The 23,860-nt window shown below is 47.8% G+C and overlaps 1 protein-coding gene across 1 annotated transcript in view; it reads left to right on the top strand.

Annotated features, from left to right (window-relative positions):
* The window catches only part of CYP11A1 (cytochrome P450 family 11 subfamily A member 1), a 257,157-nt gene that overhangs the window by 61,895 nt on the left and 171,402 nt on the right, over nucleotides 1-23,860 (top strand). The window contains exon 2 of the mRNA XM_086959860.1: nucleotides 19,846-20,001. Coding sequence (XP_086815986.1) covers nucleotides 19,846-20,001 — 156 coding nt within the window. The remainder of the gene's footprint in view (nucleotides 1-19,845; nucleotides 20,002-23,860) is intronic.

Here is a 23,860-nt window from a genome sequence, read left to right as displayed (position 1 = left end):
AGAGAGTGCATCGTGCATTGGGACCTCACCCGCACCCGGGGCCTCCACCCGCACTATAATAGCCTGTATACTTAACTTCAGGGAATGAGACTCCGTCCTACAGGCGGCGCGCTCGCATGGTGATCTCCATTATGAAAATGACACCATCCGATTTTTCCCAGACTTTACACTTCAGGTTCAATGCCAAAGACGAACATTCGATGTGGTGAAAAAAAACCTCAGAGACAAGACCCTAAAACACATGATGCTGTTCCCGGAAAAACTCAAGATGATGGCTGAGGGAAAATCGTACTACTTCATGTTGCCGGAAAAAGCATGGGAATGGCTGGAAGGTTGGAGGATTGTTGGGCCGAAGATCGATAAGAATCAAACACTGCCACGAAAGTACAAGAACCGAGGAGGCGAGAGCCCAGCTGTCCGTCCAGCTGGTCCGACCAGCCACAAAAAGCAGATAAGTGACACCTTTGAGATGGCGACAAAGCCAAATATGGCTCCCTCTTTTGGGTGCAGGGCGGTACTGGTAGAGGGACGAGAAGCCGAAGCAGAGGGAGGCATTCAGAGCTCTGTAGCTCGGACTCTATTCTAAGACTTGAGACTTAGCCCCTGAACACTCTGGTGGCTGCAGCGACTGCCTTTAAGTGCTCTCTTCCAGGGTAATAGGGGAATTGACGTATCCGCCTTAAGTAAATGATGCTGGCGGTATGCATTGCACCCCTCTATTGTTGTTATGGTACCACTGTTTGGGCGACAGGCACTCTGTTCCGGAGGTGGGGAGTTTGTCACTCACCTAGCAGGGATGCAGGGAGGGGGGAAGGTGGGGAACTGTTTGTCCTATTGTTACGTTAATTAATGTTGCTCATGACAGGCCAACCGATACACAGTACACATATTCACTAGGGCCAGTATGAGAGAGAGAGACGAGTGACAGATGCAACCTCGCACATCCAAGATGGAAGGGGAAACCAACAGGATACGCGCGTAGACATAGAATGTAAATGGTCTGGGAAACAAAATGAAACGGACACTTGTCCTGCAGCAAATTAAATGCCACTCCTCAGGTGTGGTATTGCTGCAGGAGACGCATGAGAAAAGAAATTAATATAAGGGCTTGGATCGCTTTGGTTACAGATTAGCGACCACTCAGGGTACTCAACGGGTGCCCGTGGCATGGGTATTTTGGTACAAAGCTCCCTGCGCCTCACAATCAACAAGACCTATCATGATGAAGGAAGTTGTGTAGCCGTAGCAGGTAAGTGGGAGGGGCGCCCTCTCGCCTTCTGCTCATTTTATATTCCTTTTAGAATGCACAGAAACATTTTCCCCAAAATTAGTGCACTGTTAATTGTTAATGAGCTTGCCCACGGGTACCCTTCTAGCCGGAGGTGATGCCAATGCAGTGATCGATCCAGATCTCGATCATTCAAGTGTAACTGGGCGACAGGTGAGGGACCAAACACTGCTGGGCTTTCTGACAGCAATGGGTAAGGTAGACCTCTGGAGGACTCATAACCCCCACGAAAGGCAATGCACCTATTACTCAGCAGGACATGGCTTATTATCAAGGATAGACTGCCTACTCACTGCAGCTCGAGCATACACACTGGCCACGCAGCGCTGACTATAGGACATAGGAGATAAGGCCTCCAGCTGCTGGCTTGGCTAGATAAAAGAGATAAAGAAAGGTCATGGTTGGTAGGTGTCAGGGACGGAATGGGAAGCCTTCAGACAACAAGAGTAGAAATATCGGAGTCCTTTGCCTCCTACTATGAAGGTCTTTATGCCCCACTAAGCAAAAGAACTGACAGGGACTGCGGGGAGCCCCTCTCAGACTTCTAGTTTCAGACAATAACTACAGACAGCGGAACGCCCTAGAGGCTGATGTAACAGAAAAGGAACTCTCTAGTGCCCTAGGGAAATTGAAGTCAGGGAAAGCGATGGGCCTGAACAGACTCTTGGTTGAGCTCTTCAACGGCTAGACTACAAAAATTACGCAACCGTTGCTTAGAATGTTTGAGAAGGCGAGGGGAAGAGGCTCACTGCCTATAGATCAGCGCACAGCCACAATTGTGGTAATACAAAAGGTGGCCAAGCCCCCAGAAAGCAGCAGCTCATATCGACCAATCTCCTTTTTAGGTCGAGTTTACTCGAGCCTATTGCCGTCCATCCACTTTTTACGATCTGGATTTTCAATAGTTCACGAGAAGCGAATCACGTGACAAGCTCCTCGTGCACGAGCTTCCCCCTGCCAGCAGCATTTGCCACATCAAAGGCTTCCGCTGCCCCGACCCCCGCCGTCACTTATTCACGGCCGCAGGCCGTGACTTCAAAGGGTCCGCTGCCCCGCCCCCTGCTTCACGGCCATCTGTTCCCCAGCACCTCCCCTCTCTCTCCCCTAATTATTCACTGCTGGCCTGCCGGCACATCTAGTTTTCCACAGCTTTCATTTTCCGCTTGATTGGTTGCTTTGCTAATGCTTGTTGCTGTCGGAGTTGCATGCTATTAAGCTTTGATAACCGTGGGGGGATGTCATAACTCGTCTCTATTTCATGACATATGTCTCCCACATGTTCAGACGGCCACAAACAAACAGTGTCCTCTTGCAGCCTTTAGTATCGAGTTTTGTCACGGAGTAGCGGAACTAACACAACATCAGAACAATCCGTTAGTGTCTTCGGCATGACCGTGAGATGTTGTCCATGCAGATTATGCATCAACACTGGTGCAGATGCAACCCTTTCCCTAAATAACATTTTCCTAGAATTGGTGCACGATTTGACGCTCCAGCCTTTAATCCTTTACCCCCACATTTAATTGTTTGGAGTACGATATGCGATCACGCGCATAAATGAGGCGCACCCTGCACGCTAATGGCGCAATTGCGCCACCTCCAGGACACGTGGAAAGTAGTTGTCAATGCTCCACAGTTCAATTATAACCACATTAATACTTGGGTATGACTTCGTCGTAGCTGGAAGCGCTGTTTGCAGTTTAATTAGAAACTGTTTAGTTAACCAGTTCAACAATTAAAATGTTAATTGTTATTTATTTTGAAAGCGTAATTTCAATCCTATTTAATACATTTACAGTGGCTGGAAATTGACCAGTCCTTACTCTGCCAGGCATATTTTTGTGTCCTGGAAGTCATACAAATCCGCCCTATCCAATCTCTCTATGTTTTGCCCCCACTATGTCCTGTCATATGCTAATGATTAAATTCAGCATCTAAAACACTGAATTTCAGAGCATAAATGTTTGCTCCCAACTTTGAATATCCAAAGTTGTAGTCCTAGAAGAAATGTTCACAGTGATCTTGGGAGGGGGTGCCTCTGTTACTCACTCAATTCAATAAGAATTGGGAGCAGAAAGGCATTTGAGACTTCTTGCATTTGGTATGGGAATTATTTTAGTAGGGTGAATATTTTTTGTCTTTTTGCAGGTGTACCATATAGCACTGAATTACCTCCTAGGTGTAGCATATTTTTTGAATGTGTGAAGCGAAGTGTAGTACTGGGTTCGTATTCTTGTATCAGTATTTAAGCTGATTTCTCCTTTAATAGAATTCTGATTGTAGAAGTGTTGTGTCCTTCTGCCCTCTGTTTCAATAGTGTTTTTGTGTCCTTCTGCCCTTTGTATCCCTCGTTTTTTGTGTCCTTCTGCCCTCTGTTTAAATCGTTTTTTGTGTCCTTCTGCCCTTTGTATCCCTCGTTTTTTGTGTCCTTCTGCCCTCTATTTCAATCGTTTTTTGTGTCCTTCTGCCCTTTCTATCCCTCGTTTTTGTGTGCTTCTGCCCTCTGTTTCAATCGTTTTCCCCTTGTTTTTCGTGCCCTTCTGCCCTCTGTATCCCTTGTTTTTTGTGTCCTTCTACCCTCTGTTTCAATCGTTTTTTGTGTCCTTCTGCCCTTTGTATCCCTCGTTTTTTGTGCTTCTGCCCTCTGTTTCAATCGGTTTTTGTGTCCTTCTGCCCTTTGTATCCCTCGTTTTTGTGTCCTTCTGCCCTCTGTTTCAACCGTTTTTTGTGTCCTTCTGCCCTTTGTATCCCTCGTTTTTTCTGTCCTTCTGCCCCTGTTTCAATCGTTTTGTGTGTCTTTCTGCCCTTTGTATCCCTCGTTTTTTGTCTCCTTCTGCCCTCTGTTTCAATCGTTTTTTGTGTCCTTCTGCCCTTTGTATTCCTCGTTTTTGTGTCCTTCTGCCCTCTGTTTCAATCGTTTTTTGTGTCCTTCGGCCCTTTGTATCCCTCGTTTTTTTTGTGCTTCTGCCCTCTGTATCCCTCGTTTTTGGTGTCCTTCTGTCCTCTGGCCTGCAAACTATCCCTTCCCCCCCTGCCCTGCCCACAAAACTACCCCGACCCCAGCCCCCCTACCCTGAGCCCTGAACTCTATTCCCTACATCCCTAAACTACCCCGCCCTGCCTCGACTTCGTAAACTGTCCCTTCTCTGTCTGCTTTGAGCCCTAAAACTTAAGCCTAGGCCCAAATGGATGGATGGGTGGATTTTTTGGGTAAAGTTTTACTTAATGCGATTTTATATAGCGTGAACTTTACCCGAAGGTGTCAGAGCGCTTTACATAAGAACCAGTTGCAAAACATAAGGACTTTGGATTACATGCGTTTGATAAAAGATACAAATATAAAAAATGTTTAAATGTCTTCACGCAAAGAAGACAAAGAAGAGACTGTTGATTATAGTTATCTCTATATACATGCGCGCTCACTCACAACCCATATGCCTGCTCCCCCTCCCCCATCCCCATCTGCGAGCCTGAACATTCATTCATTCATCCACCCACCCACCCACCCATCGATGCATACACCCATCCATGCATCCATCCATACAGTCATCCGCCCATCCATGCATACACCCATGCATCCATCCATCCACCATCCATTCACCCACCCATCCATGCATCCATCCATGCATGCATCTATCCATCCGCAATGCATCCATTCATCCGCCATGCTTTCAAGCACCCATCCATGCATTCATCCATACACTCATCCATCCAGCACCTATCCACTCCGCACCACCACATTACCACTCCGCACCACCACAGCATCACTCAGCACCACCACAGCATCACTCAGCACCACCACAGCATCACTCGGCACCACCACAGCACCACCACAGCATCACTCAGCACAACTCAGCACCACCACAGCATCACTCAGCACCACCACAGCACCACCCCACCATCACTCAGCGCCACCCCAGCATCACTCAGCGACACTCCAGCATCACTCAGCACCACCACAGCACTACTAAGCACCACCACAGCACCACTCAGCGCCACCACAGCATCACTCAGCGCCACCACAGCATCACTCAGCGCCACCCCAGCATCACTCAGCGCCACACCAGCATCACTCAGCGCCACACCAGCATCACTCAGCGCCACCCCAGATTCACTCAGCGCCACCCCAGCATCACTCAGCGCCACCTCAGCATCACTCAGCAACGCATTAACACTCAGCGCAACACCAGCAACACCACAGCACCACTGTACACCACAGCAACACAAATCAGCACCACCACAGCAACACTCAAAGCAAAGACCAAAGCCATTGGGATTTGTAATATCAATACATGTAAGTCAGGGAAAAACTAAACATGTAGCTTTACTAATGCTATAGGTGTCACATTTGCTAATTTTATAACTATTGGCATTTCAAAGAACAATATTAATAAATGTAATATTTTAAAAACCTAAACATAACTTAAAAAATAATTATATTTACAATACCAATAGCTCTAACATTTCTAATGCGAGACCTATTGCATTTCCAATGCTTGTTGAATATGGAGGCAAAGGTGCTCACCAAGGCCCTAGCACACAGATTAGTGACGGTCCTAGCCACCATTATTCACATAGACCAGTCTGGCTTCATGCCACGTAAAGCACCCGCCACAACCTATGCAGGTATATAGAGTCCTCCATTTGACAAAGGCCCTCTCGCCCCAACAAATGATGCTAATGTCTTTAGATGCCTCGATGGCCTTCGACAGTATAGAGTTTGCAGTGCTTTCCCGACTAGGCTTTGGCCTAACATTCAGCAGCTGGGTATAGTTGCACTACCAGGGTCCACTGGCCAGAGTGAGAGTCAACGGAGTGCTATCAAGAAGTTTCGCGCTGCGCAAGGACACCAGACAGGGCTGCCCCCTGTCACTGCTGTTGTTTGCCCTGGCACTGGAGCCATTGGCGCATTGGATCAGAACAGGCCAGATGATTTGGGGCATCATGGCATCAGGGGAACAAGAAGTACGCATCTCCCTGTACGCGGACAACATATTCCTATATCTATCGAGGCCTTATTTTTCCATAGCAAAAGACCTCCTCATTTACGAGCTCCTACACTATAAATTGGTCCAAGTCAGTGGTCTTCCCCTTGTCGAGTCCCACCCCCATGGCTCCCGGTGATGTGTTCTGCCCCATAATTGTAGAAGGCTGTAAATATTTGGGCATTCATGTGACTCGTAATCAACAGATATTCCTACAGAGGAACCTTGTCCCCCAGTTAAGTACACTTCACACAGACATAATACATTGGCGCACACTGCCACTGACTTTAATGGGCAGAGCAGCATTGTACAAGATGATGATCCTGTTATGACTTTTATATACTCTGCAAAATACGCTATAAGTGGGCCACCAACCTTTTTTATACAGGTAGTCCACAAACTTTGCACGTTTCTATGGCAAGGAGGCACGCCTCAGATCGCTCTACACAAATTACAAAGAGGGGTCTATGAGTGCGGCCTGGCGGTCCAAGACATTAAACTCTATTACTGGGCCTCGCACCTTATGGGAATAAATGACTGGGTGTATGCAGAGAAGGAGAAACCGGCCTATAGAATGGATAGAGACGCAATGCCAAACGGGAACTATAAGCCTCTTCTATATGCGTGAAAGGCGAATCAAGACTGGCCAACACACACTGCAACTGTGGTCAAATGCTGGAATGAGAGAAATAGGTACTTGGGATGGCAGGGCCGACTGACAGGCATGACACCCCTGTGGTTGGGTGACCGACTGAGAGAGGTAGCCACGCTAGAGGGTTTCAGGGGAGGGTGGACCATATGTATTGAGCATCTGGGAGATGTGTATAGAGACAGGGCACCCCTACCCTCTGACGAACTAAAACAAGAATATGCGCTGGCTCTCTCCCAGAGATTTCTATATATGAGACTCATGCATGCCTTACAAAGTCACATACAACAAGGAACGATCCTCCCAGATTATTCCTTGCTAGAAGACAGACTGTTAGTAGACCCCATTCCGGACAAAGGGACTTTCACAATATATTGGAAAATAATGAATAATGCACCTGACCCACTTACCTCCCTTAAAAGACCCTGGATGGATGTTCTAGGCAACATTGATGACAAAGACTGGTCGGAGGCCCTGCAGAGCCCCAGAGATATAGCAATTTGAGCGCAATTTAGGCTGAAACAATTTAGGATCCTACACCGCTCATATTACCCCCGTACACTGCTAAACAAATGGGCCAAGACACAAATGGCACTGTGTGCAAGAGGCTGTCAACAGGAGGTTTCCTTCTTTCATATATTGTGGGAATGTCCAGCAATCAATTCATTCTGGCGAGGGGTGACAGCTGTGATGTCAAGGGTGTTGGGGATACAGGTGACGATGGATGATAGGTGGCTCCTGCTGATGATCAAGGGTGAGGGACACTGGCCTCGACACAATGGGCTTTGGTTGGCATTGTCTGCAAGAGTGGCAAAGCGCAATATAGCAAGTCGCTGGGGGGCGTCCCTCCCCCCCATCAGTGACAGAATGGGAGTATGACCTATACTGGTGTCAACAAGCGGAGGAAGTGGTACACGAAAGAGGGGGGTGCCTAAAGAAGTGTGAAAAGATATGGTTTCCGTGGCAGAGCCACAGGGGAATATAGACTAAAGACTATATGACTAGAAGACTAGAGCCTCCCGACACATGATAATAGACACCTCGAAATACAAGCAAGCAAGCCAGACTCAAACCATTCCACGTGCAAGGTAGAACTGTAAAAGAGAAAACTTTGATTGTTCACAAAGTAATTATAATGTTAGATTCTGTCATGTTGTATCATTGTTGTCAAACTCAACCTAATGATGTACGTGTAAACACCTTCCGCCTGGTGATGTCTAATGAGCTGGTTTGATAAAAAGATTATTTAAAAAAAAAGAATTAAGAAAGTTGTATTCATTTAAAGGTGGTGGGTAATTTATACATTTTAAGTATACCTATAACTTTAGAATGTGTAATATTTCAGTATTCTAGATTATAATAAAGCTATAACAAAGCTTTAACCTTTAGTTTTTCATAGAAACACTATATACATGTATATGTGAAATACACTTTCTATCTCCCCATGGCGGATGAGTTTTATGAGGCAGTGGATCTCTTCATTCATAAAGCAGTTTTGAACGCCATAGCCCCATGAGAAGAAGCTCATGGAGATGGCACAGTAGTTCTTTGAACCCCATTTTAGTATGAAATGCTTTTATTGAGCATTTGCAACAAGACAGACTTAGAGTAAGGCTGAAAGAGGGTCGTGGGTCAGCCCGAAGGCCGACAGGCAAAGCAGTGTAAAGGGAAGGTACCAAACAAAGGCCATATCATGTGGAGTCAAGATTATACACAGCAAGCCGCCTACAACCCAGTATGGGCCGGCCGCGTCATAAACATAGTGAAACTAGAAAGCGACCCCCTTGTTCGTCACCAGATCTTCCAGTCAATGAGGTCTAGATCCTATAGCAGTGCTAAGCAGCTCGATTCTAACCAACCTACAGTCAAGCACCTTTCCATCGCCAAAGCGCCCCTCAGTCCGCTGAAGGCGCGTCGCACCTCCGTCATCTGACGTACTCAGAAGGAAGAAAGACCCCCCCCCAACAATCCCATCCCGACCCACAACTCAACAAACCCCCTCCCATCCCTGTAGCCCCTCATCCCCTCCCCTCCCTGCTCCAACCCCTCTTGGTCCATGTCCTCATCTATTCCCTCCCTTGGCCTCATCCAGCCTTCAGGGCTGAGTCCGTCTCTTTCCTCTCGGCTTCGGTCTCCGTCAACCTCAACAATCGAAGGTATCTCGGACAAGTCACCTCCACAAACTCGGAGGACAATAACGCTAGAAATGGCTTCCACAGCTCAGCATAGCGAGCCCCCTCTCCTGCTCTGGACAACAAGAGTCTTTCCATGCCCAGAACCATCCAGAGGCGGTGAAGCCAACCCTGGTATGTAGGAATCTATTCCGATCGCCAGTTCGCCACAATATTCTGTATTGCCGACCCCAGCGCGATGGCAATCACGCGACCCCTCCGAGATCTTAACAGCTAGGTCAGCGCATTAGGCAGCCCCAGAAGGACATAGGAGGGAAAGCGTGGGATGTCTGTGTCAAAATGAGCGTCTGCCTCTGCTAAGATCTGACGCCAGTATTCCTGCAAAAATTGGCACTCCCAGAGTATGTGAACTAGCGTGCCAACCTGACCACAGCCACGCCAGCATAGGGGGTCCGTGCCACTGTCCATCTCATACAGGCGCTCGGGGGTGTAGTACAAATAAGACGCTACCTTTGTGAGAGTGTCTGTGAGCCCCATATGGTAGGCCGAGCGACGCGCCCTGTAGTACACCCCCTCCCACTCCCTATGAGTAAGGGATCTCCCCAGTACCCGCTCCCAGCACACCCTGCTTGAGTTGTAAGTGTATCTGTGTTTGTGCATGAGCATTTTATAGAGATCCGAGATTAACTGCTTGTCTGTTGTGCGAGTGATCAGCCAATACTCAAAAGCCGTCAGGCACCTGTCCGCTGCGGATCTCACAGATGTGTTGAGCGCCCAATGTCTGACCTGTAAATATCGGAGCCTTTCGGATTTCGGCAGGCAGAACTCCTGACGGAACTGTGGGAAAGGGACTACTCCCTCTGGGTCATAGACATGATGGAGAGCGCGACAGCCGGCAGGTTTCCAACGCGCGAACGCTTTCCCGTCCATCCCCGGTTGAAAGTCCGGGTTCTCAATGATGGGGGTGACGGGTGACGGGAGGGTGGTAAGCCCCTGGGAAACTCCCACTCGGCCCCAAATTTCCAGCGGTACCTGCGTGATAAAGGACGCATAGAGATTGGGTGGCCTGTGTTCTCGACGCATAAAGGGAATCTCCTGTAGGGTCCTTCCTGCGACCGCCTGATCCTGAAACAACCAGTGTTTCCCGGATTCCCAACTAACCCATTCTACCAGGAAGCGCAACTGAGTCTCCTGAAAATATGTAGCCAGGTCCGGAATACCAATCCCTCCGTGTTCAGGTTCTAGAATAGCTATCTGCAACTTCAGACGGGGCTTCCTCTCGTTCCATATAAACTGCGAGAGTTCCGACTGCATCAGTTTTATCCAGCCTCTCGGCGGAGTAAGTGGGATCGTGCGAAAGAGGTAGAGTATTTGAGGGAGGATCGTCATCTTAATGGCCGCTACCCTGCCCAGCCATGACAGCGGGTAGTATTTCCACTGTCCCAACTTGCCTGTGATTTTTTGTCTCAGTTGGGAGTAATTAAGATCTACGGTAGTCTGTAGGGAAGGCGCCAGTTGTATCCCAAGGTATGGGACCGCCTCCGAGGCCCACTGCATGGGGAACGCCTCTTGTAAACCGGCGCGCGTATCTGGCTCCAGCGACAAGTCCAGGGCCACAGACTTAGTCATATTAACTTGCCCGATACTCGGCCGAACTGAGCAAGGTCGGCAAGGCACTCAGGGAGAGAGCTCCGGGGGTCGGCAAGCGATATCAGCACATCATCAGCGTACAGGCTTATGGTGTGGACGTCGCCCTTGAACTTGATTCCCTGCACCCTCGGGTCCAGCCAAATTAGCTGCTCCAGGGGCTCCATATAAAGGGCGAACAATAGGGGGGATAACGGGCAACCTTGTCTGGTGCCCCGCTCCATCGCGAACCGGGGAGACGTGTAGCCATTAACCCGGACCGCGGCTGAAGGGAATTTGTAACAGTTGAATACCCTAGTTCGGAATTTAGGCCCCATGCCGGCCTTCACTAACACTCTCTCCAAATAGGGCCAATGCACCCTATCAAATGCCTTTTCAGCATCGATAGCCAGCATCATGTATTCACCCTCCGTGCGAGCGGCCTTTTCTAGGAGGTGGAGGGCCCTCCCGGTGTTGTCAGAGGTCTGTCGTTCCGGAATGAATCCAGACTGGTCTGGATCAATCAGCCTCCCCATGTATGGTCCCAGTCGAGAGGCCAGGATCCCAGTGTAAAGCTTAAGATCAACATTTAGGAGAGAAATAGGCCTATACGCCCCACAGTCCGCGTGGTCTTTGCCCGGTTTGGGTATCACCGCGTTAAATGCCGTCAACACGTCTCTCGGGATCGCACCCTCCTCCGCGAAAGAGGTAAAGAGTTTAGCAGGCAGAGGGGCCACCTGACCACAGAATGTTTTATAAAAGCTCACCGGAAATCCATCCGGGCCAGGAGCTTTGCCCAGTTTGAGGCGGGAAATAGCCGAGATCACCTCCTCAGGATGAATGTCCTTCTCTAGACATTCAGTCTGGTCTTGTGTCAGGGCCGGCAGTAGAATCGTCGCAAAGAAATCTGCTTCCGCCTCTGGGTCTGGTGGGGCAGCCGCGTATAACTCTGCATAGAAAGCGCTGAAGGCCCCAGCTATAGCCTGGTCCCCAGTTACAAGTGTGCCATCCCTCCCTCTCAATTCCTGAACTTCCCGTTTCTGCATGACGGCGCGTAACTTGTGCGCCAGAAGGCACCCGCATCTGTCCCCCCCTGTGTAATACGCATGACGCAGTCGCAAGGCTGCGTATTCTGCCCTATCTAAATCTAAGGCAGCAAGCTGCTGGCGAGCGGCTTTTAATTGCCGCCATATTCTCGGGGCCCCCGTCCTCCTGTGTATCTGCTCCAGTTCCGTAGTCTTCTGGGTAAGCTCGTCCCTTTTGGCCTGACGTTCCGCGTTCTCCGCTGTCGAGACAGAAATAAACTCCCCTCTAAGGACTGCCTTTAGCTCCGCCCACTTTGTAGCCAATGTGGTGTCTGTGTTGCTGTTATGAGAAAGGTAATCCGCTATTACGTTCTGGATTTTGGAGACCACCACCTTCCTATGCAACAATGATTCTCAGAGACGCCAGACTCTGCGGGAGCGCTGCGCTGCCGGCCTGGAGAGGGTGACCGTGACCGGCGCGTGGTCGGAAAGAGAGGCCATACCTATGTCGATGCTAGTGACAAGCATTTGGGTAGCTGTGGAGACAAGCAGGTAATCTAGGCGCGCGTATGTCTTATGGGCAGCTGAAAAGTATGTGTAGTCCTTCTCCCCGGGGTGGAGCATGCGCCAAAGATCCACTAACCCCAAGTCCCGCACTCGGGCCAAGCCTGCGGCCGAGAGCGCTCCCACCTGTGCAGTGCGTTGCCGGACCTATCTAATAAATTGTCAAAAACTAAATTCAAATCCCCACCCAGCAAGAGGTAGCAGTCTGTCGTGTCAGTAGTGTCAGTGAGAGATCTGTGCAGGAACCTTTCCTGGCCTTCATTGGGCCTGTAGATCGTGCCAATCGTGTAAGTCAGGTCCCCCACTGCAAACCTATAGACCAAAAGTCGACCCTTAATTTCAGCGAGCTTGCCCAGAACCTTACCCTTAAACTTTCGTGCCACCAGAATCGCAACTCCCACCTTTTTATCAGGGCATGAGGAAAAAAATTGGAGGGGGAACTTACAAGACCTAAGCCAGTGACAGTCCCTGGCCAGAAGGTGCGTCTCCTGTAGGAGGCAGACGTCTGCCTGAGATTGTTCTAACTGGAGCAGGATCGCTTTGCGCTTTACTGGATTATTCAGACCCCTCACGTTTAAAGTGAGGACAACTAAATCATCCATCACAATCTAGAGAAGTGTATCTGCGACCCTGTCATAGAAGCAGACCCGTGAAGTCCCACTCGGGATCCCAGTACCTCCCCCCCCCCCTAACGACCAACACACTGGAGTAAAGACCATACCTCCCTTCCCGTGAACTATAGACCAAACACCCTCCCCCTCCGGAGCCCATCTCTCTCCCACCCACCCACAACTAACCCCCCTTCCCCAACGTGAAGAAAAACAAAAAACAGTCTTGTCCGTCATCCACCATTGTAGATGCACAGTAAAGAGCAATATCGGGGGAATGTGTCCGAATCCATCGCCTCCCCTCCCGCCGCCCACTCTTCTGGTCTCATGCCATCCTTTCTCAGCAATGCCACCGCGTGTCAAGATTGACATTCAACCGCTGTCCTGGCCTGCCAGTTCCGTCGCGGCTGTCTCCACCGCCGCTCGCTGTCCCTCCTTGATCTCCCCCATGTGCGGCGTTTTGGCCTGCGCCTCCTCCGTTGCTGTTGCCACTGCCCGGTGTGGTCCACCCCAGTCGCCCCCCGGGCGAGCGGCCCCTCCTCCTCCTTTGGCTCCTCGATGTCCAAAAGATGGCATGCCTCCCGGAAGGACCGCAGTTGGCAGACCTTATTGTCCAACCTAAACGCCAAGCGAAAGGGGTGGCCCCAACTATAGGAGATGTTGCACCATCTCAGCTCCGCAGTGACCGGTCTGAAGGATTTACATTTTTCGAGGGTGATGGCCGCCAAATCCTGATATAAAGGCGGAGTGCTGAGTCCACCGGCCTACCAACAACGTGGTTGAACAGGCCTTGCGTAAAGTGGAAAAGATCCTCTGTGTCGGGAGTCTGCTTCACCCCCCGAATCCTGATGTTATGCCGCCGGGAGCGGTTCTCTAAATCCTCAACGTGGGATTGAAGGTCCACCTGCTGGTCATGTATACGGATGATTTCCTGTTGCAGGGCCTCTATTTCAGTGTCGCACCCTTCACCTTGGGTCTCTAAGTCGGCCACCCTTTCTCCTACGGCATCCGTGTCGTGGCGGACCTCTCTGATCTCTTCCTGTAATTCCCTCTTCAGAGCGCGAATGTCCTTCCGCAGACCACCGAAGAGGGATTCTAGAAAAGCCTTGGTGATGGGCTCCTCAGTACTCGCCGTCCCAGAGGTAGGGGAGGCCGTGGCCATCTTGTCAGCACCAGCCTGCTGACCCGCCGCAGTGGGGTCTGCCCGCTTCCCGCCGTGGTAGGGGTGAACAGGTCCTTGATGGTTCTATCTTTCCGGCCCCTGACAGAGGACATGGCCCGCGTGGCACTTGGCCGGGCTGCGACTGATGCTATGCGGCAATGCGGGCCCGGGGTTCAAACACGCAGGAGGTCCCGGTTCACCACCTGAAGCGTGGCGCCGCCGACTGCACAAAGAGCCCCTCCGCTGGCCCTACTGCTGTTTCTCCACGCAACACGCTGTCGGTAGTAAGGCGTCTGTCCCCCCAACACTCACTTAGCCAAGCCCTCACTGCGCCGTCGGGACCAGCGCCGCCTTCCCCTGTTCATCGCTCCAGCCACCAGTCCTGACGTAGGCCGAACTGACCCGGGGAACACACATCCACCAGCCTCCGCTCACCATTCTGTGGTCCCAACACGTTCCCTCAAGGCGCCTCACGAAGGACTACCCCTCGCTCAGGTATGCGGCCATTGCGTTGTCCAAAATGGCGACCGGGAGCGTGCAGTAAGTCTGCCCCCCCCGGGCCCACCAACCAGGCCCCGGCGCCCGTGACCGACCTCGCTGCTCACCTCCAGGTGGGTTTCCCCATCCGTTCGAGACCCCCAATGTCCAGTGGAGAGGGGCAACGTTGCGCCGTAGCACCTCGCCGGCCTGCCAAACCACGGGGCCGAGCGCACATTCACCGGGTGGTCCCCTCGCCCGCTCTCCGCTCCTCACCTCGGGCCGGGAGCCCCGGAAGCCGACCTCCGGTCGACGGGCAAGTAGCGCTCCACAGGCGGGCCCCTCACACAGCGCAGCACCGTTTCCTTCCTCTGTTGGCCTCAGCAGAGGCCGCTCCTGCCGTGGGCGGTCCCAGGCGGCGGCGGTAGGTCCGCAGTAGCCCCCGGGCTGCTCAACCCCAGGGGCCTCACGCAGAGACCGCATGGGCAGGACCCACCACCTACACGCCGCTCTCGTGTAGCCGAGCTCCGTCGGTGGTGCTCTCAGGCCGGGCACGCTCCGCCGTCACCTTCAGCCACGCCTCTTCGTCTCCTTTTGCCGCAAAGCCAAACCAGGCCGCTCTCGGCTCGAGCCTCTCTCCGCGGCTTCAGTAGCCCCAGATGCGCCGCAAGGGTTCTCCCATGGACCAAGCCCGTCAGGGTGACTAAAGCTCCTCGGAGGGACCCAAAAAACAGGGGATGAGGAGCTGTATATGGTGCTATGTTAGCGGCCGGCGGCAGGAGCTCCGAGAAGCTCGTCCGCTCACACCGCCATCTTGGCCACGCCCCCTGAACCCCATTTTAAAGGGAAGAACTGCCTGGACCCACCGGGGTCCCTCAACTTTGTTGACGGCTTGGCTCAGAACCTCTTAAAGTCATGGCAAAATATGACTTTCCTGATATTCATGCCAGCATAAGCTCCTTGACATCATTGGTTACCTGACAAAGATCTTTGACATGGCCGAAGAGACCAAGGAAACAGGGTCTCTCATCTCCCACACAATCTTATCCGTTTGGCTCAGTGGGCTGTTTTCTTGGCAACACCAACTGCCCCATACCTATAGAGAGAGGTAGGTCCCTTCTAATCATGGTGGATTCAAAGCTAGGGCACTTAGCCACCTCGGAAGTCATTCCCATTGCCTAGAAGACCTCTTCAGAGAGTCTTTTGAAAAGAAATTTGCCAAGTTTGTGTCAACCTTCACCTCTCTGGACGAGACGTAGGTGTCCATGAGGAGAATCTTCACCTCTATGGATTTCACCTAGGCTGGTTGAGGCAATGGGTGCTCAGCTGGCCAATCCCAATACCAAACCCTTTCCACAGGCCAATGACCCAGGCGTGATAACTGGCAAGACCAATCTAGATTCGGGGGAGGGGGGTGTTCCCCTTCAGAGGTTGCACACTCCATTGAGGATTCAGAGGCGGCTTCATATGTAATGGCTGCTACAAAGCCAGTAATGGAAAGTGTTCACCCTTTTTCCCAGTTTAAATTAGGAGGCAGATTGGCAAATTTTCTCTCCATCTGGAGGAAAATGACCTTAGACACCTGTGCTCTACAGACTGTGCTGGGTGATTAACTCTTCTATTTGGACCTGAAGGACACGTTATCTAATTGTTCTCACCTACCATCCACATAGCAGAATCCCGCATTTCAAAAGGGGGTTTTAGACATACAAATTAATTACTTTAGTGCTTTACCAAGGTGTTAAAACTGGTGATGGAGCGCATCAGGGTGTTTGTTTTACAGGATATCTGAACAACATCCTTCTAATGGAGAAATGTCCCAGGTAGCTGTCAGAACAACTCTAGATGATAACAGTCCTCCAGGAAAATCTGGGATTTGTCGCCAACGAAAAGAAATCGACCCTGTCCACATCTTGCAGGATTACATTCCTGAGGTTCATGATAGACTCCATACAGGTAACTCGCGGTTTAACATCCAGGAGTATGGCAAAAATAAGGTATAAATTACGAAAGACTTTGAGCATACCAAGAACTCCTCTATGCTAGATTACCTGTCTGGTAGGCTACCTTTCATCCTCCATCAAGGCCATCTTCTAGCCCCCCTACATTACAGGGCCCTGCAATGGCTCAAGAAGCTTCATCTTTGCAAGGGATTCTCATACTTCAGTCAGCTCCAGTCTAGGAGGAATCCAAGCCAGAAATTGCCTGGTGGCTCTCCCACATTGATTCATGGAATGACCGATCGATCTTTGGTTCTCAACCAGATCTGGTAATTGAATCAGATGCCAGCAAAAGTAGCTGCGGGCGGGGGCAGTTGTGGAGAGTTCTCCACAGGAGGAGAGTGGCCACACCAGAGCAGAATTTACGAGTTAATTTCCTGGAGCTACTTGTGTGATCCTTTCTGGTGCAGTGTTGGACCAAGGACAGGATTCTGTGTTGTATTCTTCTAAAGATGGACAACATAGCAACATTGTGCTATATCAACTATCTGGTGTGAGATCCCGGACCTTCTCAAATGTTGCCAGGTGTTTTTAGGATTACAGCTGGAGAACCAGATCTCAGTGTCTGCGGAGTTCCTGCAGGGGACATTCAGCCAGGTTTCAGATTAGCATTCGAGGCACATGCAGGACTCCAGTTAAATGGAAGCCAAATTGGAGGGTATTTCTCTCTCTTTCGAACAGGTGAGGTCCATTCTCCACAGACCAATTTACCTTCCCTATGGATCATCAGCTGGACAGATTTTTCAGCTGGATGCCGGACCCTATGCCAGCGGCAACATATGCCTTCCTCCAAGATTGGATGAAAGTAACTTGTAGGCATTTCACCCATTCTCAATGATAATGCATCTCTCCTGGTGCTGATGATGCTGCTTTGGAAATCTCAAGTGTGGTATCCAATTCTGATAGAACTTTTATGGGATTTTCCACTCTCTCTTCCTCTATTTCCGGATCCTCTTGGAGATTTGTCCGGAAACCCCAGTAACCCTTGTAAGATGATTCTGGCAGGTACTCTCCATCTCATGGCATGGCGGTTTACAGGGAATGGCTAAAGTTGCAGGCCTTTCAAGACAAACTGAGGATCTCCTATCCGAGGCATGAATAGAATAGAACTGAATAGATCGGCCTAGTCGAAATTAATGGGTTGGTGCTTGCAGAAGTACCTGGATCCCATTGGAATTGACACTGTCCATATTGTCAATTGTTTGCAGACTTGGTCTTCCAAGGAATGGCTTATCAATCCAAGAATACTTTCAGGTCGGCTATTTCAGCAAAGCATAACACTATAGAGGATCACCCCGTATGGGACCTTCCTCTGGTTAGAAAATTGTTGATCGGTTTTTGCCTTTCTTTTCCCTCAGACCCACTCCACTCTATTCTGCTCTTTGGGATGTAAACAAGGTTTTGAATCTCTTACTGTTCAGGGGGAGCAGTAAATATATCCATACGAAGGCAGTATCGAGGTGACTGGTATTGCTCTAATTCTTCAGCTTATGCCGCTGTGTTTCAGATGTGAGGGCTGTGGACTTTACCAGGTAGAGTTTTTAACTTGGATGGGGTTACTTTTCACATTTCTAGAAAGATCAAAATGTAATTCCAGGATTGTGTTATATCCTTCATTTTATGGTGTTCCAAATTGTGTGTTGTAGAATGCATATGAGAGTATGATGGAGGATATTCACATTTACTAATCGCCCTTCAGACACTACACAAGGCTAGGTCTTCACCCATGATTGCCAGATAGGATTGTTGGGTGATTCAGGAGGCGGGTATCAATACACACATGTTTGGGGCACACTCTGTGAGAACTACCATGGCCCCTAAGACATTTCTTTGGGTGCTAGGTTAGAAGATATTCATAATGCTGCTGATTGGTCTGTTGATTCTACTTTTAGGAGGTTTTATTTCAAACCAGGCACAGATGTAGCTTCTCTGGTAGTGAGTAAGAGTTGAACTAGCATAATCCTTACCTCCGGTCCTGAAATGGAATGAAAACTTTCCTAGCTATTGTAACAGAAAGTTTCATTTCTATTAAGGACCAGGAGGTGAGGATTATCCTACAGAAATACCTGGCATTATTTACAGGTACTATAATACTGCTGTGAAGAACACACTGACAATTCATTATTTCTTTTGAGTAGGTAATGCTTCTAATTCTGCATATTGTTTAAGGATCGGTTCTCTGTTGGTAACAGTATGTTGTAATAATTAGTAAATAACAGAATTAATGTTCTGTTTTTTACTGAATTTTAGGATATCATTGACTCGATTAGGATAGTTAGTAACATTGTTCAATTTTTGCAGGGAGTTATGTTTCCATACAAGAATGAACAAAAGTATCACATTGGCGTCTGTCACACGAAGAAAGAGGGCATATTAAGGTGGGCATGGGACTTTGAGGGACTGCCCCCATTCTGATTGGTTGTGTTTATTTATCAGTTTCTGTTCCCAAGCATTTATAGGAAAGGAAGTTTTAGGATTTTTAATATGGCTGCTGGAAAAATAAAGTGAAGAGAATAAAGCATAATTCTCGGGTCCTTAATAGAATTAAAACTTTCTGTTACAATAGCTAATGAATTAGTAACTTTAATGCAAGCTTTCGCTATTAATAATCAATATTATTATATATTAAGTCAATAAAAAATTAAATCATCATACTTAGTCTTCTTTCTCTGTGTTGATTGTCTTTCCTTCCTTGTTTTCTTTATGCATAAGTAGACCTACAATGTAGTTATTCGAGGTCATCGTTCCATTGTTCCAATTGTAGTTACAAATACGTGTATATTTGGGGTGAGCATATGCATGTTTAAAGTCTAGTTTAATCGTTCCAAAATAACTTGGCCAAAAAATCTTAGATTGACAGAGCATCAGCGTAATTTGACGTTGTAAGTATATCTTGAACTTTTGGCCTTTATATTAGCCAGCTAATGAGAACAGGTCTCTGCATGGATAAATCTGTCAGATGAGAACAGTCTCTAAATCGGGGTTTATACCCCATTACAAGCGTGATTCGTGTTCTATATCGGAAAGGAATTTAGAGCCACCAATGTTTAATGAATCATGTTGCAACGAATCCAAAAATAAAGCCAATTAACTCCTCTTTGATTGAGGAAAAAACAGGGTTTGAGTCAAAGGGGTTCTTTGTCACTTAACTGCATTTTAGGAATGGTTTAAGCCTACATTTTCAAGATCAAATTAGATTTACAGAAGAGTGTTATGTGAATAGGGCCCTATTTAACCTGGTCTTTGTTGTGACATTTGTTGCCTCAAAAATTATTGCTGCTTATATATGTAGGTTTTTTTTGTCTCACACCATCCCCTTATTTTTTCAGGGAGAAGATTGCCCACCATGAGAGCGTGTACATCATTCAGCCAGAAGATGCGGCTGCTCTTTTTAAGGTAGAAGGCAGATTCCCTGAGAGACTAAACATACCCTCCTGGGTGGCCTACAGGGACTTCCGTAAAAAGAATTATGGTGTTCTTCTGAAGTAAGTGCTGGGTGTGTTCTCTTGTATGGGCAAAGTTCTGCCTGGGATAACATTCCCACACAACTGAAAAACTGTGCTATGCTAATGGCAGATTTTAATGGCATATTTTGTGGTATCCTAATGCTTAATAACAATGACAAAAATAAAGCATCAAAAGTCAGCTTTGAGCCGAGCAAATTTAGTTAATTTACAGCCAAATCCAAAAAACTCTCTAATCAGTCCTACCTCATCCTTCTTGTATCAGAATGAGGCTATTCACTACTCCATTAGAAACAAACCAATAGCAACATAACAGCTCTCTAGCCAGTCCTATGCAACCAGTGCTTAATTTGAGCCCATAGATACAGGCGGTTCCCACCAGCACTCATTATTGGAGACCAGAGCTTATTGTGCTCTATCAGACTTTGATCTGGAGCAAGAGAAGGAAAAAGACATAATAGGGAAGAGAAATGGTGAAAGACAGTAACAAACCAAGAAAAGTGGCAACATACAGATAAGAGGCATTAGGTGGAATCAAGACTGCACAGCTGTGGTATTCAGAACCCCAGCTATTTGATAGCAGCGACTGCGACATTCAAGCAACATTTTGGAACCCAGCACTTACTCATTTACAAATTAAGTACTGCATGCTACACAGCCAAGTGTAAAACAAGCCTGCCATTGTCTAACATCCTAGCCAGTAGCTAACATAATACAGCTTAATTTAAGCTCAACGCCACAGAACAACAAACCTGGGTAATTTATTTCAACACAACGGAAGCCAATTTTATAAAATCAGAAAGTGAAACTATTATATCCTATTTACTAGTATAACATGTACTCTAGCCCTGTCGCCTCTAGCTGCTCAACCAGAGTGTGAGTTGGTCTTAGAATGTTGGTGTGCCTGTGATACGAGAGATTTCTTCGTTGTGGTATATAGCATTTCTCGAGTGGAGCGTAGGATTGTTAAAAAATGTGAAATCGTTTTTTAATGCATTTCTTCATTCACTGCTCTGGTTACGCTACCATCTAGTGACAATTTCTCATACTCTCAGTCCTTTGGTAGTTAATTGATTCCTATTGCTTGTAATACTTGTCTGTTTTTGTACATGGAGTTCAAAGTTGTCAAATCTGTACTTCGTAGATCCATGTTCAAAATCTCACTATTCCGTTTTTACAATGGGAATTTTTACCTCCTTTTGCTCATTATAGACAGTCTTTACAGTGTGGTTTATAACTTATGACAAAGGCTTTGTACTTCTTATCTATGTAAACGTTTACAGAGTTGCAATATGTCATTATTTTTGCAACTTTACCTAGAGTGCTATGTTTAGGGATATTTAGTCCTTATCTCTTAGAGGTTAGTGTTTGTAATCTTCTTCAACAGTACAGTTAATGTCGTGATGCCACAGGTTTATACTTTTTTGAGGATGGGTTTTCCTTGTTTCCTATGGGTGGTTATCACATTGTTCCCTTTCAGGGGGGATGGTTATACTCCTACTTGGGGGTATGTAACCACTATCAGGGGTTTGGGACATGGGTTAGTTCCCATACGTATGTACCTAGGTAAATGTAAAAGTAAATGTAGTGCTTAGGTAAACTCTACGCGGGGTTGGTTTGTAGTGTAGTTCCGAGTTTCCCACTAGGCCCTGCGCATTGGAATAACATAAACAGTAGTATTGACGTGGAACTGCGGATATTCCAGGCCTCCACTGACTATGCTAAACTTAATTGGGTTTGTTACCAACTAGCTCAGAGGTCACTGGAAACTTTCTTCTCTGCATGGGAAGTGATCAGCTTCCCTGGCACAGACAAGAAGGGATTCAGCTTTCCAACAACCGTGCAACATGACAACTTTGCTCCTCAGATCAAGAGTCAATCTCTAGGGTCGTGTGAAACAATAGACAGTTATTTTACTCAGTCAGGTTAGTGCAGTTTACTTTCACAATATGTAGAGAATAGAGAGACGGGCGTTTGTCAATAAAGGGTTAACATTTATTGAACAGTCTTTCTTCTCGTACAAGAGAAATGTATTGCCACAATTGCAAGACTTGTTATGATAAAAAGTACGTACAGTAAGATAAGGATTGCGAAATAATACTGTAAAAGCATTGATATGGTTTCTTAGCCATACAATGGTTAAAAGTAATAAAACATATATACAGTCATATATACATTAGGCTAACATACTCAACTGGTGCTTCTAACTAAGCCTACCCCAGTGTGCCTGACCTAAGCCTAACACGTGGAAGGGGAGTAAGTAAGTAGCTTTAAGTTAAGTTGGTTTTGCCAAGGTTTGCTTCAAGAATTCTCATCTAAGGGTTTAGTCAACACCATACCTCTGAATAGAATGATGGAGGTCTGGTATCTCCTTCAGGGGGTCTCAATATCCCAGTCACCCGCGAGGGCAGACCGGAAACGCTGGAGCTGGATTTCTCTGCAGGAGAAAGGCAGCGGCTCTCTTCTCAGCGCGTCGGGAGGAGGAGGCGGGGGACAGCGTCCGTGGCAGCTGGAATCTGCTGGGCTCTTCGCAGAGGGACGGCTGTTCAGCTCCTAAGCTCACCACACCATCGTTCGCGCTTTAGCAGCGATAATGGTATCAGTAGCTTCACCACCAAGGGGACAGCAGCAGCGTACTGCATGCAGCATACAACAGCAATGGGATGCACAACAGGGTGCACGACAGCAATTGCTTAAGGCAACGTTGGTAGTATTTACACCTGACAGGTGCCGGGTTTGACGTAAGTTTGCTGGACATAAGACGTCAGTTAAAGATGTCACTAGGAAGTGATAGCTATCAGTTGCTCATTAGAGTTCCATTACTAATCAAAACACAGCAAGCGGGGATTTCCAGGTTTGCTGAGTTTTTATCTTGTTGAAGAACTCGGAGTGTTAATCTAGGAATATCAGATAGTGACTTCTGCTCTGTCATTGCACTAATTGGTTGCAAAGGAAGTGGCAGAGAACTATTCTGGAATGTGGCTCTGTTCGTGTGAGGCCAGAGATGACTTTCTGAATATCGCACTTGAACGGTTATGCCAATATAGGGAATAAATGGATTTATAGCCGAATAGGGGCATAAGGTCGCAGTATCGATCAGGAACCTAGATAAACATGCAACACCCACTCCACGTTTTCATGTCCATCAAATTACTAAAACTAGAGCAATAGGATGCATGTGTAACATTGCCCACCCCAAAATACAGATATGCATTTGAAATAGGCGTATATTGTAATACGTGAAATTCAGGTACTGTACGTTTTTGAAGCATAGGAATCATTCAAAAATTATTGCATATGAAATCAATGAACGATTATGCAAAAAGAATTACACATGAAGTATCTCTGAACAGAAGAAGGGCGAGATAAATCATCACATATAAATGCATTGCAATAACATGTGCTAGAGGCTGATGTAAGTTATTATGTCTCAAGGGGCTAGATGTAGGTAAAATAGATTTACCGATTTTTAATTACCGAATTCTACCGAATCGGTAATAAAAATCGGTAAATCTAAGCTGTGGACATGTAGGTATTCCAGATGTTCTGGAATACCGAATCGGAAGTATTTGGTATTTACCGCTTCGGTAAATACCGAATCGGTAATGCCCATTCATTCCTATAGGCTTTGAAGCCCATAGGAATGAATGGGCATTATCGATTCGGTATTTACCGAATCGGTAAATACCGATTTCCACAAGGGTGCAGGGGGTGTCACTTTGACACCCTCTAGCACCCCCAAAACAGGCTCGGGTGCCATGTGGCAGGCATACATGCCCTAAGGGCAGGTCTGCCTGTCACATGGCATAGGTGTGCATGCACACATGTGCATGCACACCGGAATCGGTATTTTACCATCAAATTGGATTTGATGGTAAAA

This window comes from Lissotriton vulgaris, chromosome 2_2, assembly GCF_964263255.1.
Source record: "Lissotriton vulgaris chromosome 2_2, aLisVul1.2, whole genome shotgun sequence".
NCBI lineage: Eukaryota > Metazoa > Chordata > Amphibia > Caudata > Salamandridae > Lissotriton > Lissotriton vulgaris.
The sequence above is the reverse complement of the archived record's forward strand: the minus strand, read 5'-3'. Positions and strand labels throughout refer to the sequence as shown.